The sequence below is a fragment of the Phocoena phocoena genome, chromosome 12 (genome assembly GCF_963924675.1).
Source record: "Phocoena phocoena chromosome 12, mPhoPho1.1, whole genome shotgun sequence".
In the NCBI taxonomy this organism is placed as follows: Eukaryota; Metazoa; Chordata; class Mammalia; order Artiodactyla; family Phocoenidae; genus Phocoena; species Phocoena phocoena.
In genome coordinates, this window is record NC_089230.1 from 43153017 (window position 1) to 43172040 (window position 19024).

Here is a 19024-nt window from a genome sequence, read left to right on the forward strand (position 1 = left end):
AAATGGGACCCTAGACCAAAGAGGAAAATTATTGTAATGGTTATCCTAAAATAGCTGAATCTACTTTTTAATGGAGGAGAAATAAATTCTCCTCGAAATCCAAAAATAAATAAGAAGCTCATATTTTTTGACTTTCCAAGCATTTTAATGATTTTGTGAACACCTAATCTATTTTTTTCTTCCACTAAATGAAAATAACCAATTATTGGGACCTCTGAGATAACTAAGAGAGTATGTTAAAATGTGATACCTATCTTAAAAATGGTATTGATAAAAATGTGAATGACAAATGTTGAAAATCACAAAAATATTATAAAGCTTTGTTACAAGTCAGTGAAGATAAGCCTTTTTATTCTTGAAATGCCTGGAGTTTACCAGCTTTAAGAAAACAAAGGAATAGTTTCCTGTGAGACATATTGAAGCCTATGAGGTTTTCTTGGTTGTTTCATAGCCTACCAGTGAGCGGCATGTTGTCTGTGTTCCCAGCAGGGAATGGGTGCAGAGCAGAGGTTAAGCCTCCAGGTTGACTGGATGATAGAGGAAGATAGGTTGTTTCCACATGGCTTTCATTCTTCACGGTATCGCTGGGAACAGTGCTCCCTTTATTACGGTTGGCCAGAAAGCATGAACTCGGAGAAGCAGTGAAGGCAGCTTTACTTGCATCTGGAAAGATTTTTTTAAATAGGAAAGCTAATATCATTGCCACATTCCTAGTGGATAAGCCCAAGTTAAAAAAAAAAAAAACTGAAAATGTTCTAGGGTTGTGTCATAAATCTGGAAATTCCTGAGAAGTGTTTTCCATGGGAAATAAGACTGGCAGATCTTTGGTGTTGGCAGTGGTGCTGGTTTTTGTTAACTGTATATTTGTGGATGTAGGTGTGTTCTTCAGGGCACTAAATAATCCACTCTGTAGTGAACAGCCTTCAAAATGCAAGTCATCACATCCCAAATATATTGTGTCCCTCCTTCTTTAAATTCCTATAGAACTCATCTCTATGCCATTTATAAGGTGGTATACCACATGTGCTGTCTTAAATTCTAGTTATTTTTGTATTATTGTCACTTCTCCAACTTTATCTGAGTTCTCAGAAGTTAAGAATATTGATTTGTATTCTTCAGAGTTTCCAGTAAAGTACCTTGACTACTCTATATACCAATGGAGGAAAGAAAAAATAGGGCTCTCTTAGTGTTAGTATCCTGTGTTAGTAGTGACATTTTGGGGGTAAAATCTGAGGCTGTTATAAATCCATTTAACATGTGTGCTTACAAATTCTTGAACTTAGGTTTCAACAAAGACATATGCAAAACAAGATATACATTTTAAATCACCTGAATTCTTCATATACTTGTCCAGTAAATTCTGTAACTCCTGCTCTTTGTCATTATTAAACTGGGTCTCCATGGCCAGCAGAATGTATTCATCAAGAAGCATTCGGATCAAATGGAAAGAACCTTGTTTATGGATAGGGAATGGGGAGAGGGCATTGTGAGATGAAATGAGGGAGAGAAAGAGAAGGAAAGAGAAAGAGAGAAGTCAGGTTATCTTTGTGACCATCTCGCAACACTTTACAAGGAGCAACTGAAATAAACAAATACTTGTTGGACTTTAAATGACCTGCTAAGACCAACATGCTTAACTTGGGTCTCTAATCTTTTTGTGTACCGCCTGCCCAGCTCACTGTGTGTACTGTCCTGCCAGCTCTTTGGCCACTAATTACATCAAAGGAAAATTCGGATGAAAGTGAGACATGCTTTATGCTTTAAGAGGGCACACATTGGAGTGTGATAAGCTTTAACCTGGGGAGAATGAGCTCTACTCTGCTCTATTTCTGTTTACTTTGTACTAAATAATTAGACAATAGCCAACATGTTCTGAAAAAAGTATCAAGTAAGAAGATGTCTTTCTAGCCTGAAACAAAATGCTCTTTCATTTGAAAAAAAAGGAGAAAAGTAATTTTCATGTGGAAGATGTCCTGGAAAACCTTAAACTTCTTTTAACTGTTCAACAGATTTTCCAACAAAAGTCTTTTTTCATAATAAGGTCAGGTTTAAATATTGTATAATTCAAGAAACCTTAAATATAAGCAACATATTTCAAATAATAGACAATATATTTTTTTCATCCCTCAATACAAGTTCACTGATTTTATCTAATTCTGTTAAAAATTAAATGAACCAATTTAGTTAACTGTAACCTATTTTATAATGCGAGGATTTCTCAAAATGCAACTACTAAATGTGGAGGTACTGTCCAGGAGATAGCATTATAACTACAAACTAAGAATCTCAGAAATCTTAGGGAAAAGAAGGTATTCAATTTTTGAAAAAGTTAACGACTCAATTTTTTCATAAGTTGTATAGGTCAGGATAGATGGTTCAAAAACATATGACAGCATGTCTTCTAAGCTGGTCTTTGATGCTTGGAATACAACTATGAGGGTAGGTTCCTGGAAAAGATGCAAACATTTGCCATATTTCAATGAATAGCGGTTTTGGAAAATAATGTATTAATTATTGTTTATTTGCTTGTTTAACAAAGAAAATTTATCTAAGCACTGTATTTTTATACATATCACGTCACTCAAGTGCCTACATAACCCAATGAAAGAAATATTCTCCCATTTCTACAATGAGCAGCCTAACTTGGGTTAAGCCAAGCCAAAGAGAAGCAGTGTTAGGATTTAACTCTGCAAGTGGTCTGACTACAAAACCCAGGCTAAAACCAACCATTCTCTACTGGCTCAAGAGTCCAATTTGAGAAATGACAGTGCCACATGCTTAAAAATTGATAGGAAATGTGACTGAGGAATGAATGATGTAATTCATCTAAGAAGAGTTTTATAAAGCACATAAGATACCAAAGCTAGATGCATTGTTCAAGGTGAGATTATGCATTACTCGAGCACCAAAAAAGCTCCACTTTAGCAGAAAGTCTTGAGCCCTCTTCTTTAATGATCTTCCATTTTGTTTGCTGGTCTAAAAGTAAAGGAACAAAATGAAACTATAGAATCTGTCATTTCATTATTACATGCTTCCTACGTAAGATCAAGAGGTAGAAAAACTGACAAATGGACAGATTGACAGGGCATGCCATTTATTTTATCAAATAAAATGATGTGTCTAGGGATTTTAATTTTCATCTGGCTTTGCCATCATTTTTCAGGTTAATAGGTCTTTATTCTATATGGTTTTATTACCTAGTAAATTGGACAACGAAATGAAATAATTTACAAAATATTTTCTCTCTTAATTTTCCTTTGACAGAGCTTTAAAAAAAGCAGAAGGCGAAGTGTGAAGGAAGGGTTATATATTTCTGTGAATGATTAACTCTGACTTCTCTGGTCCTGAATGATAATCTGTTTTCCTTCCAGGAGAAAAAAGTCCCTACACTATAACTAGTTTCCTTGATATGGAATGGCTAACACCAACTGGTGATGGATATATTTGTTCTTATGGCCTTGTTTCATGATGGATGACTTGAAGGTTAACTGAAAGAGTTGAAGAAACCACATGAAAACACATAATACTGAGCTCCTGGAATTAAAAAATGCGAATACTTAAAACCATATCTTCTGTCAGCTTTTGTGAAAACGTGCTTTTTAAGAAAAGGGCCAGCTCTTTCCAGTTTCTAAGTTTATCTTTCACTACTGATGTTACACAGCTGTAACCTTATTGACTGATAGGGAAGGAATAGCGTCTTGTAGTCTGTCAAAAAACGACAAATAGAATTGCAACTGTGCCCAGTGCTCTCAAATCTGCCATATTTCTAATCTTGATATTTGACTTCCCTTATTGCTAGGGTTTCAAAAGCTTTTCAAAGTATTATTACACACAGCCTATCACCATCCCCCACGATTCAAGAAATTACAGCCAGTTTAGCATTTACTATTAACAAAATTTTATTTTCTGAATATGTCATTGAAAAATACCTTAATAACTCTCTGCTCTACCACAGTATCCAACCATTCAATAAAAGCCTCCACAGTGGCATTCTTCTTAAGGAGATCTTTCAGTTCTTGGAACACGGTGATAGAGTCATCTACCATGTAAAAAGGAAAAAAAAAAAAGCAGAATATTACACACTACTTTGAACCCAAGAGGAAACCAAAAAGTAGAAATCATTAATAATTTTATAGAATAAAAGGGCAAGACAGGTAGATTAAATTAAATGTGTTAAAGAAGTTATTTTCATATCCTGGAAACTAACAAAAATTCCTTAGTTCTTTACTCTTCAAAATTTTAATCAGAAGTGTATATGTTTTGGTATATATTAAAATGCAGGTTTATATACTAGGGAAGAATTGTTGTCAGTAGAGATGATTATTCATTTTGAATGCAATGCTTTCATTAAATGCAACAGATTAGTTGAAACCTAATGACTGAACTAAGCTAGACTTGTTGATTTCCTGCTTTCTGAAATATCCTTTATCTTTAGCAAAAATTAAATTCTGCCCTGCAGAATTGAGCCACTTAAATAAATAATCTTTTATCATGTAAAAGTTAAAGGGGCAGTTAAGGACTATCATTTTACTAAAGAGTTTGAGGTTTACTGAATCCCAAAGGGTAATATAATTTTATGTTAAGAATCAGAAAGCAGGACTGAGGTTAGACTATCCCCAGAGAGCAGTGTGCTGTAGCCTATAGGAGGCTGCATTTTTTGGTGTTTTCAGAGAGAAATGATGGGAGAAATAGTGGGTTGTTATCCCTGGGAAATGGAACCGGTCACACGTACTGGCTTGGTAAATTCTGTCAGATTGTCCAAACCTAAGCAGGGCATTTCGGCTTTGAAAAACAGTATTGCATTGAGATATCATTTTGGTGTTCATTATACACCATATGATGCCAAGGGTACAAAATGCATGGAACTGCATATGCGTGTAATATAAAAATGGAAGAAAGCTCACAAAACTCAAAACTGTTTTGATTATTCCCAGGTTTTTTCTATATGGATTATTTCTAGGCAATGAGATTATAGATGACTTTTATTTTCCTCTTAATATTTTCACAATCAGTAAGTACAACTGTTTTAAAATAGAGACCAATTTTGAAACTTAAAAGTATTTCTCTAAACCAGAGGTTCTCAAACAGATATGAGTTTGTAGTCCAAGGGGACATTTGGGAATGTCTGGAAACATATTTGGTTGTCACAACTCGGAGGAGACTGCTACTGGCATGTAGGGGATAGCGGCCAGGGATGCTGCTAAACATCCTTCAATACACAGGACAGCCCCACTGCCCTATCAAAGAGGTAGGTATCCGGCCCAAGACATCGATAGTGCTGAGGTTGGGAGACCCTGCCCTAAACAAAAAGAGAAGACTTACATTCAGTGTAGATATCAGATTCAGTGTCTGTGCTGCCTGAAATGGTGAGAAGGGCCTGAGATCCAATACTATTCAAGTCAACCTTTTCAATGTCAGATACCATAGAATTCACGACATGCTGGTCAAAGAGAGCTGGTCTGGCAATCTCCATAAAGAAAGTAAAAAAGACAATAAATTATATCACTGATCCTCCATCAAAAGAAAATTTTAGCTTCTAGAGAAATAGTTCCTTGAGAGAAAGGTATCATAAATAACTTTTTTTATTTTAAAACTAAAAGCAGTAGCTGAGATTCATGATCATCTCTGTTAAAGGTTTGAAAACTATGTTCGGAATAAGAAAATAATTTTTTTTACCTGTGGTCATAAAATAAGAATTTCACAACGTTAAATTTCTTATCTGGAACTATCCCAAGCTAGTCTTTCAAAATTCAGAGGGCTAGAAACCTTCATAAAGCAAAGGATCGTTTGAGGAGAGGGCAAGTATATTTTAACAATATACAAACATGTAACTCTAATTTAAGAATTACTTTTTTCTCCCTATTTAAGAGAACTAAGTTAGAGGTAGTTTAAAATGTGTTGTGGGTTTCACAACATCACACGGGCTCATTCCCCATAACCTATTAATTTTATTAATTGGATTCATTTATTAATTGAATTCATCTGGCAAATAAGAGTTTTACATTTTACGTTTCATTCAAAAGGTTTTCTTTTTCTTTTTTTACTTTCTATTTTGAAATAATTTAAAATTTACAAAAAAGTTGCAAAAGTAGTGCAGAGTATTTTCACATACTCTCTATCCAGCTTCTCCTAATGTCATCATCTTACATAACCATTGTATATTATCAAAATCAGGTACAATACTAGTAACGCTGGTACAATATTAGTAACTAAACTAACTAAACTAAACTACCGAATTTCATCAGTTTTCCCACTAATGTCCTTTTTCTGTTCTAGCATTCACTCTAGGATCTCATGTTGCATTTAATTGCTGTCTACTTAGTCTCCAGTCTCTGAAAGTTCCCCAATCTTTGCTATCAGTTGATTCATTTTTTATTTGGTGATTCAAATACCCTCAGCTTACCAACGTACCTGTGCAAGATGTAAGAAGGATGTTTGTCGTTTCAGAGATGATACAAATCTTCGCACAATAGGTATTTTCTTGTCAGTTAGAGCTTCTGGCAAATTTTCCAAGGATGAAACAACCCATTGTTCCCAATTTTTAGCAAAATTTCTTATGTCTGCTAATAAGCTACAAAAACCCCCAAAGAACAAAAAAACTCTATTAAATGCTAAGTAGTTCAAAATGCATTAAATAAATGCAGTTTAATGGAGGTATATTATTACTCTTTGATTCCAAGAACATGACTGAAGTCAGACTAGGTCTGCCATTTATCATCTTGGTCAAAATACTCAGTCTCCTGAAGGTCCAATTTCCTCATCTGTTAATAGGAATAAGAATGGTATCCAGGGAATTCCCTGGCAGTCCAGTGGTTAAGACTTCTCCTTCCAGTGCAGGGGCTGCGGGTTCAATCCCTGGTCGGGGAGCTAAGATCCCACATGCCTTGCGGCCAAAAAACCAAAACATAAAACAGAAGCAATATTGTAACAAGTTCAATAAAGACTTTAAAAATGGTCCACATCAAAAAAATAAAAATAAAAAAAAAGAAAGAATAGTATCCATGTCACAGGATTATTATGAGGATTACATGAAATAATTCATGGAAAGTGTTCAGGTTAAAACTTGGCAGGCAGAAAGTGATCAATAAGACATACTTTATTATTAATATTAATTCATAATTCAATCATTTTCTATAAAATATTTCTGGGAAAAGGTAAGTGTGCACTTGATTTTGCATATTTTGGCTACTGAGAGACACGCATAGGGATCATAATGCCATTTCAGGTATTTAATATTTGTTTCTAGTAACATATTCTTATAATCCAAATATAACTGTAGAACAAATTACCACAAACATACTAACTAGAGGACCCCATTTAGAAAATTGCAAATGTTGGTTGTGTATATATTATGAAAACATACAAAATTTTATACAAAATTTTACAAAAATTTATAAATCCATCAACAATCTACATATTATGTCTCAACAAAACAGATCTAAATATATTTAGGATGGGGCATATGTTGGGGAGCAGTGACATAGTACAGGAAAAAATTAGGCAGAGTTTGGAGTTAAACAGACCTCAATTAAAATCTAGGTTCTGCTTCTTAAAAATCAGCTGACTCTGGGCAAATTAATTTCTTTGTACTCCCAGGTTCCTCTTTGTGAATTTGGATCATAACAGTTACTTTAGAATAGTCTGACAAGTTGTTTTAAAATAATCCAATTGTTCAATGATAAGGAATTGGTTAAAAAAAGTATAGTATTTTTCAGATGCTGGATTTCTCTGCAATCAATCATTTAAAAAATGCTAATCTATATTTGTTGATATGGAAAGATTTTCATAGTATACTGCAATAGTACGTGTACTATAATTCCATTTTTAACATTCCTAGAAAAAAGTCTGTGAGATACAATAATAACCTAAGACATTAAAAATGTGGTAAGACGATGAGTGATTTTTTTAGTTTTATTTTATATGAGTGATTTTTTAAATGCATTTATGCATGTTTTTCATTTTCTAAATGAATATGAACTACTTGCATACTTAAGAGATAAATACATAAATAGTACTTCTCAGGCTAAGTGAAATAATTTATGTAAGTCTCAAATCCCACACTGTGTTTAATAGAAGTCAGCTATTATTACTATTAGTTACACGGCTGAATGCCTGTCACTATGTAAGCATAGCCATTTTGCGGTGACACAGAAGTGTTAAGTGTACCTAATTCAGAGCTCAGGCTAGATGTTTAAAGACAACGTATTAATAATTAAAAGAAACTATTGACCAGGCCAATATCAATTATTATTTAAATAAATAAACCAGTCTAGAGGAAAAGGTAAATCAAAAATAAAGATTGTTTTATCAATCATCATGTATTTATTGAGAACCAACTATGCTCACCCTATATGTATTTGTGCCCCAAAATACTAAAATAAATTTCACTACTAGAATTCGTTTTTTAAAACTCGGCTTTTTTTTCAAGTTCCTATTGTTCTCACATCAGAACAACAGGAAAAGACTTTGTGAAAAACCTTCAGGCATCATTTCAATTTGAGATCTTATTCCTTTGTTAAAAGAAGGTGGTAATTCCATTATGCTACTTTCTAATTTTGGCAATTAAGACCAAAGTTATAATGAATATAAAATAATTTTCCTTATAGTTTTATTATTGTGATTATTTTCCATCAATTATCCCCATTCATCTCCCTCTAGCCAGTTTCCATTGAAGAGCTTCCTCAGTAACCTAAAGGTCAACTACACTTAAATATTTATTTTTCACGTGAGCAGCTCTCAAATTAAAGGGATTTCAGGATTGTTCCATCAATTTTGTTCACTGAGGTTTGAATATAAAAATTGAGGCACATCTCTTACAGCTCATACAAAGGGGCAGGAATAGGAAAATAATATTGGTAAATGAATGAATTTCTACTTAATGTTTTGCTTTACTATAATGTATAAGGTTAAACCCTATACAAGCAACTATCATATTTTATTGACTGAACCTACCTTTCAGGCATTTCTTGCATTGTTGCAGGAATGAGTACATCTGTTAGAACCTTAATCACAGCAAAAGAGAGTTAACATAAATCCTTAATATTTCTATAGAAACACATTTACTCTTTGTCAATTACTTTTTATTCCTAGCTTTCTAGAGAATAATATGTTAACTCATTTCTGAAAGTTATACTTTTATCTCTAAAATGCATATATATATGTAAGCTGTGTGTGTGTGTGTGTGTGTGTGTGTGTCTGTGTGTGTGTGTGTGTGTGTGTGTAAAAGGCAAGGGGAGCGGGGGTATATAGAAGCACTGCAGTGCTAGTTAAGCAGGTGACACGAATGTACCAGGTACAGAGAGCTAATTATTGGAACATAAAGAACACTGGAAATAAAGGGCTAGACTGAACCATAAATGTGGGTGATAGGGTGAGTAGGACCTTGATGAGAACTAGTAAAAAGAAAAAAAGAAAAAATTAGTGCTGACTGATCCCAGCTCAGGCAAAACTAGGATAAATAAAGGAGATGGGGAACCAGATAGGATATGAACAGCACAGATCCCTTAGGCTGGCTCATAAACTGAGTGCGCCAGCCTGGAGAAGAGGACCAAGAGGTCCTCTTCAAAGATATTTCAAAACGTGAGTAGATACTCATCTACAAAGGCCTGTGCGGCTTACCAGCAAAATGCACATATAGTCCGTGTATATGAAACACTAAAACAAGAGACAGTGTTGTATATGCCCAGTATGCTAGCTACCAATGAAAAACAAGAGACAGTGTTGTATATGCCCAGTATGCTAGCTACCAATGAAAAACAAGAGACAGTGTTGTATATGCCCAGTATGCTAGCTACCAATGAAAAACAAGAGACAGTGTTGTATATGCCCAGTATGCTAGCTACCAATGAAAAACAAGAGACAGTGTTGTATATGCCCAGTATGCTAGCTACCAATGAAAAACAAGAGACAGTGTTGTATATGCCCAGTATGCTAGCTACCAATGAAAAACAAGAGACAGTGTTGTATATGCCCAGTATGCTAGCTACCAATGAAAAACAAGAGACAGTATTGTATATGCCCAGTATGCTAGCTACCAATGAAAAACAAGAGACAGTGTTGTATATGCCCAGTATGCTAGCTACCAATGAAAAACAAGAGACAGTGTTGTATATGCCCAGTATGCTAGCTACCAATGAAAAACAAGAGACAGTGTTGTATATGCCCAGTATGCTAGCTACCAATGAAACACAAGAGACAGTGTTGTATATGCCCAGTATGCTAGCTACCAATGAAAAACAAGAGACAGTGTTGTATATGCCCAGTATGCTAGCTACCAATGAAACACAAGAGACAGTGTTGTATATGCCCAGTATGCTAGCTACCAATGAAAAACAAGAGACAGTGTTGTATATGCCCAGTATGCTAGCTACCAATGAAAAACAAGAGACAGTATTGTATATGCCCAGTATGCTAGCTACCAATGAAAAACAAGAGACAGTGTTGTATATGCCCAGTATGCTAGCTACCAATGAAAAACAAGAGACAGTGTTGTATATGCCCAGTATGCTAGCTACCAATGAAAAACAAGAGACAGTGTTGTATATGCCCAGTATGCTAGCTACCAATGAAAAACAAGAGACAGTGTTGTATATGCCCAGTATGCTAGCTACCAATGAAACACAAGAGACAGTGTTGTATATGCCCAGTATGCTAGCTACCAATGAAAAACAAGAGACAGTGTTGTATATGCCCAGTATGCTAGCTACCAATGAAAAACAAGAGACAGTGTTGTATATGCCCAGTATGCTAGCTACCAATGAAACACAAGAGACAGTGTTGTATATGCCCAGTATGCTAGCTACCAATGAAAAACAAGAGACAGTGTTGTATATGCCCAGTATGCTAGCTACCAATGAAAAACAAGAGACAGTGTTGTATATGCCCAGTATGCTAGCTACCAATGAAACACAAGAGACAGTGTTGTATATGCCCAGTATGCTAGCTACCAATGAAAAACAAGAGACAGTGTTGTATATGCCCAGTATGCTAGCTACCAATGAAAAACAAGAGACAGTGTTGTATATGCCCAGTATGCTAGCTACCAATGAAACACAAGAGACAGTGTTGTATATGCCCAGTATGCTAGCTACCAATGAAAAACAAGAGACAGTGTTGTATATGCCCAGTATGCTAGCTACCAATGAAAAACAAGAGACAGTGTTGTATATGCCCAGTATGCTAGCTACCAATGAAAAACAAGAGACAGTGTTGTATATGCCCAGTATGCTAGCTACCAATGAAAAACAAGAGACAGTATTGTATATGCCCAGTATGCTAGCTACCAATGAAAAACAAGAGACAGTATTGTATATGCCCAGTATGCTAGTTACCAATGAAAAACAAGAGACAGTATTGTATATGCCCAGTATGCTAGCTACCAATGAAAAACAAGAGACAGTATTGTATATGCCCAGTATGCTAGCTACCAATGAAAAACAAGAGACAGTATTGTATATGCCCAGTATGCTAGCTACCAATGAACTGGCCTTGGTTTACAGGTTTATGGACTAAAAGCTGACCACTCTCTAGGGATGGGATGAAGATCTTACAGAAGTTCATATTACACTGCTCTATTTACAGTGCTCACTGTGCCTCCCTGGGTCCACCAGGAGGAGGAGAAACTTTGTGCACATGACGGTACTTAAACTCTGGACTTTTGTGTTGGACTCAAAGAAATAGACCATTTGTCGGCGGGGGTGGGGGGGAAGTTATGCCTTAAGAATATTTCTTGGAGGTGTTGAATGACAGTCCAAAACTGCTTTACCTTGATGCTGGTAAATGTGTGTGCACGAGTCCAGGTCTTTTCTTGTACCTACTCTTAGAACCACCTTCTTTCCCCTTTCTGGTTACTTCCTCATGTCTTAAACACTTCAGACAATCTGTTAGTGCAAACTAAACCCTTTCTCTCTAAATGATGATATTCTTATTTGACCCAGAAAAATGAGACAATCCTTGCTCTCCTTTGTCCTTCTTCACCTTTAGCTTGAACTAAAGGTAGAGACTCTATTTTCTTATACTGCGATGAGGAAGAACGGAACAGAGGATGGAAATATGGGCTCCCTCTTCCTGGTTCAAGCCCACCTACAGTTCTTGATGTGCAAAGTTGCTTCTGGACTGAGTTTATCTAGCTTCTGCTTCACTTCTCTGCAAAGTTGAGAACGAAACAGCAGCAACTAACTTAGAAGGATTTTATTTCCTAAATACTTAACAGGACTCCAGCTTGGGTTTTCTTGCTTACTCAAATTATGTTCTAAAAGGAAAGCTTTTGTTTTTCCTTCTGACAATTTAGGAGGTTAATGTAGACAAACTCACTTTAAAATACCCAGATTGCAGTACAGTTTTCTTCCTCAGCTTGGACCTGTGTCTGCTCTAACTAGGGAACAGACTGTTGGGGGAATTAGCTTCACCCTCTTCCCCGCTGAATGGCGGGCTAGATGGCCAACAAGCTCCTATCTGTTTACTATATCCTCGTGATCCTTCTGTAGACACTTAGGGACTCTTATTTGGCTTAAGAAAAGAATTGGTCATTAATGCATTAACGCTAGAGATTTCCAAATTTTTCAAGTTATTAGTCCCATAAGAGTGCTTAATTCTGCTTTCCCCAAAACACTGACACTGTGAAAAAGCCACTAAGTTATTTACTCTGAAAACACCTTAAACAGTTAATAAAAATTAAGTTTTTATGGAAGTATGTCATATTTAGAATCATTCTTAGCTGTAAACAGAAACTGATTTTGTTTTACTTAATGAAACTTTATATTAAAATACATTCACTATTAAATATACACTATTAACCTGCTTGCTTTCTCATCAGAAAAATAATTAATAGTGTATCTCCAGCCAGGAATAACAAATTTATTGAAAATATATGGCAAAAATTTAGATGGAATGTTTTCTAAAGAAATATATGGTTCATGTTTGACATCCTAAGGAGCTTACCTTATAAAGAATTGAGTCACAAACACAGAAAATGTCAATGATAACAGGGATTTCAAGCAGGGGAAGAAGATGATCAGGCATTCCTTGCCAAAAGTGTAATAAGAAATGCTGGATCTAGTTGAGAGCAAAGCGTATGTACATTAATATCAACATTTTCCTTAACATGAACTCATATGAAGAACAGGACAAGAACGTTTACATAATATAGTCAGCAAAGCATTCTTTGTCACTCTTACCTCCTCAAAGTTTCCATTTATTGCATTGTCCAGGATGCACTGGCAGTGGGTTTTGTACATCATTATTAGGGTATCAACCTATTTCAAGGAAGAAAAATCTTAACAAAAGCACCCTTGCAGTGCTGCCTTCATTTTGTTCATGCATTCATTTGTTCATATATTCAAACACATTTTTAAAGTTCATGCTATGTACCAAGCATTGTGCTCAATCCGAGGAACCAAAAATAAAGGCACAATTCTTATTTTAAGGAGCACACTGCCTTGTGAAGGGAGAAAGGCAAGCAAATGGACAACTGCAGGACAGTGTGATAAGAATGATGAAAAAGCTGATTGTTCAGGAAACTATGGGCCAAAGCAACATTGTAGTTTTCTGCTTAATAAAAAAATTACCTTTGATTGGAGAAATAAATGTAAAATGGTAAAATACATCAAATCTTCACACAGTTTTATTAAGTAGGTGCTTGGGTAGTGTGGTGCAGTGGTTTCCTGTGGAGTCAGCTAACACTGAGCGTCAGCTCCACTGCACTGTTTTGCACGGGTTGCTTTGTCTCTGACCCCAAGCTTTATATCTTCAAGTAAGGTAGTAATAACATATCACTCATAAGGTGTTAAAGAAGATTAAATGAGATATGACGCACATGGAACAATTTTCCTGGTATGAAGTATAAGACTTTACCACATTACCTAAAATTAGTAATAATATCAAATGACTTGCTGACCAAAAAAAGATTTGAACATTAAATGTCTGTTATGAAAATTCTTTATTTCCATGTTACACTGATGTTTGTATTGCAGAGATAGAAAGTTTTAAACGTATTTTTAAATATGCGATGGATTAGAACTTGATAATATTCTGGCAAACTAACAATATTCATATTCAAAACATCTTTATTTCATAAGCTAGAAATATTCCTACCTGTTACAGGTTGTGTGTTCTATGTGAACTGGAACAGGCTTAGAGGTTAGAGGTGTGAGCTTTTCCTGCAGGATACCTGGATTTGAATGCTAGCTCTAATCTGCTACGTGATACTGGGCAAACTACTTGACATTTATGTGTTTTAATTTCTTCATCTATAAAATGGAGATCATAATAACAGTAAATATCTAGTCAGGTTGTTATGAGGACTAAATAAATTAACACATGAAAGTGGTTGGAGTAATCCATAATTCATGTTAAGAAACTTACAGTTGTTAGCTATTTTTACCTTCATAGTATCTAGGGTAGTTATGATGACGGGGGTGTCCTACCCCTACTCTTTGCTCTCCAACCTTTGTCCCTGCAGCCCAGTGACAGCACATATCTTTGTGGTTTAGCGCAAAGCTGTATAACGATGACATGCAGATTACCAATATACTTCCAAGGAGGTATGCCGACTACACACCTCTGGCAGGACATGTCACCACTGATGCAAATGAGACAGGCTCTTTACTTTAAGCAACGATTTTATATTTTTAGATAGGTTGCCAAGACATATTTCTAAAATGAGGATAAGGACAGCTTGAAAGATAGAAAGGAATTCATAATTCTTGTCCAAAATTAACCCTTTGATCCCTGAGACCTACTAAAGTACAAGTAAACTTTTATCTTCACAAGTATTTCCATTTATTTGTGTCAAAATTTTTTCTCCTATACACAAATCATCAAAAAATTTAAATCTTATAACTGATACTTTATTTAATATTTACATAGTCTTAGGACAATAAATTTTCACTGTAGCATACTTTGCAGTCTTTATAAACATACTTTTGCTCAATTTTCTGAGAATAGACACCACATTACAGAGAGTAGGAGCAGAGGCAAGGCTTAGCTCTAGTAAGGTCAGTGAGCAAGTGGGGGAAGGGTGGCAACCGCCCTGAGTGACACTGTGACGGGGGCAGAAAGCAGGCCTCTCAGCTTCAGCCAGCACCCCGCGCTGGGGTCAGCTTCTCCCCAGGAAGTCTCCATCCTTCCTGCCTCAAGAAAGTAGGTGCTTAAAGTGCTTAGCTTCAGCCCCACCCATCCTTCTAGACTGACAACTTACCTGGGGAGCCTAGCTACTGGCTAACAGGTAAAAGGCAGGGCCCAGATGTCCTCAAGGGACAAAGAGTATTAGTCCCTGGAGCTCATGATGGGGACGACTGGGAATGAATTTAGAAACCAGGGGTTAAGTGTCTTGAATACTGAAGGAGAAATGACCTACAGACCAGTAATCAAGTTGGCAGGTAAGGAAGTCCTTGGAAGCTAGCAGAGAAGCTGAAATAAACTATTGGAATGTATTCTTCACTTCTCTTTTTTCTCTTTGTTACTGTCTCCATCTACCCTCCTCACCCGGTATATTTACACAGTAAACATCTTCTTGATATGTTTGTACGTAAGCTATCCTCTCCACAAAGGTGAGCCAACAATACCCTCCCCCAAAGAACTGTGTTCCCCGAGGTCCCGCAGACTTTCACAAGTTCCCCCACAAGTTGCCACATGTTAACACCTACTGGAGGTGTCTCAAATCTGAAGTCATAATATCACACATTATTTCTATATGGTTAAAAAAATGATGTGATAACCTTGAGGAATGTGATGGGAGAGGAGAATAGTAGGAAGTGGACATACTCCAGGAGACATGAATCAGCATCTGAGAATTATCTTCTATATTTTGCCTGTTCTTAACGGGGAGAGTAAGTCTGTCATTAGAATGAACACTGGAAGTTGCTGTGCATCTCTACTTATCTATCAATAGACCTTTTTATCAATGTGTCATTTTTATTTCTAGTTTCTACAAAAGCCCATTACTAAAGTAATACAGGTGGACATTATTAATCATATTCCTCTATCTTTGCACCTCAAAATATGAACTGACTTAAACTTACTATGAAAGATGTTTTCCTCAAATGCTAATAAAAAATGAACGTTAATTGAAAGAAGAATGTAGAAATTTTATGCCCTGATTTAATAATGGATCCTACTATTAGTCAGCAGATAGCCAGCAAATGACTCTAGAAGTTAAGAAATAGAGGAGGATTTAGCTTTAGACTTTACTACATAAGCACTGAAAGTTTATTTATAAACTGAATTTTATGAAACTGTTTCTACCTTAATTTTCAACAAATTTTGCAACAGAGCACAGTTTTACAATGGAGAGGAATCTTTGGAATCTTCGAGTGGGGTCCTTGCATTCATCTAGGCATTTCCCCCTCAGTGCTAGGAACAAATTCTGTCCTAGAGAAGTGCTTGATGACCAGTTACTGAAATTAAATAGAACTAGAAAATATAGAAAATATAACGCTTATAATTAAAGAAATTGCATGTGATAGACACATTCTAGTATTTTCTTCCTTGATACTGAGTTTTAAATAAAAATAATCTTTAGCCTTTACGGTTTATTTTACCACCTTCTGATTATGTACTATCATGGAGATGGTAAATAATTAATTGGAAAGTCTTTAATCGATGTTAGTAAATGTTTGTCCCTCCTATAAATCAGTCAATTATGTTTGATTATGTAGATTTCTATTTCCTGCGAGTGCCATGAGATTCCCAGTAAATTGAGATATGGAACCAACATATCAGAAAATCAATAGAGAAGTATCTTTAATTGATACCTTGTCCTTAGAAATGCATCCTTGGTACACAAGGTGTTGAGCACTGGGGAATTCTGGAAGAAGTGTTCCAGTTTTTGAGCTAAGCGAATATTTACGAGTGAAGCCACCCTATAATTTAGAAAAATGAAAAGAAATAAATCATTATCAATTGTTTGGCTCCAAAATACAATTCTAACAAAATAGAACCTTACAAAATTTCATTCTTTTTCATCCTGCAAACCATGACAAGTTAGGAGATTTGGGTAACTGTTTATTAGATCAAATAACTGAATAAATTAGACATTTCAGCAGAATTACTGTTACCAAATCATAAATAGTTTCACAGTCTGGATATTTTTCTTATACTTTGAATTTTAGTTTTAGACACTTGCCATTTTTCACAACTTTTAGAAATTTAATTTTAGTTCACAAGTTTACATTTGTTAGTGACATAAATTTTGAAAGATCTATTTTTAGACTACTGAAATTATTTTGATATGAAAGGATCAGAAATTGCCAAATTTACTTATGGATTACCAAATCATTTATGGATTAAATAAATGAGATGATAATAATTTAATTAACTTATCCAACCTCAGAGATAATTAATGGTAAAATTGTAATTGGAGTCCCAAACTAGTACTCTGGATTTTCCCATCTCAATCTTCTTCCCCCTGCCAAATTCAGATATTTGTTCTTCTTTTGAAGCCTTTGGGGAAAGCATACCTGTGGTAGTTTTCAGAAAATTAGAAAAAATGACAAATAAGTAACATATAATACTGCAGTGCTAATGTACCTACAAGAAACACACACAGAAAGAGAGAATGCATATTCATGACGGAACCAGAGCCTTAGCGAATCAGTCTCCCAGGTTCCTTCTCCACAAACAAAACTTTAACAAATTGGATTCTAGTAAAAAGTTTTGCAAAGAATAAAATTGTGAATATGGCAAAGGAAGTAAAGTGTTCCTGGCAAGGACCAAATTTCATTCTTTCTCATAGTTTTCCTACATTTGCTTCTCGAGTTTTTGTGTTTCTTTGTGTGTCTTTGTCATACTGAAGATGTTTACTAGACAAAAGCTTTATTACTTACATAGGTAGATTGGGTCCCTACCCTGTCTTATCATTCCCAACATTTGTAGACTCTACGGAATTATCATGATAAATCAGAAAGAAGTTGGGGGGACTTTTGGGTCCTTAAACACCAATTTCTTATTGACTGATTTGATATATACTTTCACACAAATTCTATACTAAAAGTGCAGTAGAATTTCATTACTTTCAGGTTAGGTTTTAGTTTTTAGCCTTGTTAATCTTTATTTTCAAGTATGGATAGAAAAGGATTATTCTGATTAAATAATTTTTAAGAAATTAATAAAGAACTACTACATAAATATCATAAACTGAGATAATAGCATGGTTGATACAAATTAAATCAGTCTTAATTCAAGATATGCTTCAAAGATTTTTAATTGCTTTGGGTTGTCATTTATGAGCATCAATTATCATTGTGCCGACAAAGAATGGTATTGTCAATGAATAGGGAAAAATAATAAAATGCAAGAAAATAAAGAATTTAATCTGGAAGGAAGTGATATGGCAAAATATGAAAATAACATTTGATAAACATTTAAAAATGCACTTAAATTCTAACTTTAGGAAAGCTTACACCTTTTTCTTATACCTTTTCTCTTGGGTGGAATATCATATTTAATTTAGCATAATTTGGTGAGATTGGAAAAGAGAGACAAAGAAATAGAAACCAAAAATGACAATACATAATGTACGTGGTGTATTAAAGTTAGGAATATGAGAATAGTCTCATTTCCATAAAACAAATATAATTAGTAATCGAAAATCTTTGTACAAAGAAAAAAAAAAAAACTGGCCCAGGAGATTTAACAGATGAATTTTCTCAAACATTCAGGAAACAAATCATTTCAAACTGAAAAGATTTTTTCCATACAGTGAAAAAGAAAAACCACTTCCCAATTCATTTAAAAACTTTTATGCCAGAATTGGACAAGGACAGAAAAGGAAAGAAAAATTGTAGGCCAATCTTGCTTAATATCATACTTGAAACAGTACCAGACAAAATATTAGCAAACCAAATCCAGCAATCTATAAGAGTGATCATAGCCACCTTAGGTTTAAATTGATCACATTAACAGAAAAAAAATGATAATTATATATATTACATAGCCATCTCAATGGATGCAGAAAAATCATTTGTTTAAAATCCATCTACCATTCACTACTTTTTCTCCCTCTCCCCCTCTCTCTCTTTCTCTCTCC

The 19024-nt window shown here is 35.0% G+C and overlaps 1 protein-coding gene across 1 annotated transcript in view; it reads right to left on the minus strand.

Moving 5' to 3' along the window:
• RFX6 (regulatory factor X6) overlaps window positions 1-19024 on the minus strand; it is a 55976-nt gene that overhangs the window by 4798 nt on the left and 32154 nt on the right. Inside the window, exons 7-16 of the mRNA XM_065889096.1 lie at window positions 16752-16859; window positions 13176-13253; window positions 12940-13053; window positions 8953-9002; window positions 6412-6571; window positions 5323-5467; window positions 3930-4039; window positions 2859-2976; window positions 1330-1452; window positions 457-663 (exon numbers count right to left, since the gene is read on the minus strand). Of these exons, the coding sequence (XP_065745168.1) occupies window positions 457-663; window positions 1330-1452; window positions 2859-2976; window positions 3930-4039; window positions 5323-5467; window positions 6412-6571; window positions 8953-9002; window positions 12940-13053; window positions 13176-13253; window positions 16752-16859 (1213 nt within the window). The remainder of the gene's footprint in view (window positions 1-456; window positions 664-1329; window positions 1453-2858; window positions 2977-3929; window positions 4040-5322; window positions 5468-6411; window positions 6572-8952; window positions 9003-12939; window positions 13054-13175; window positions 13254-16751; window positions 16860-19024) is intronic.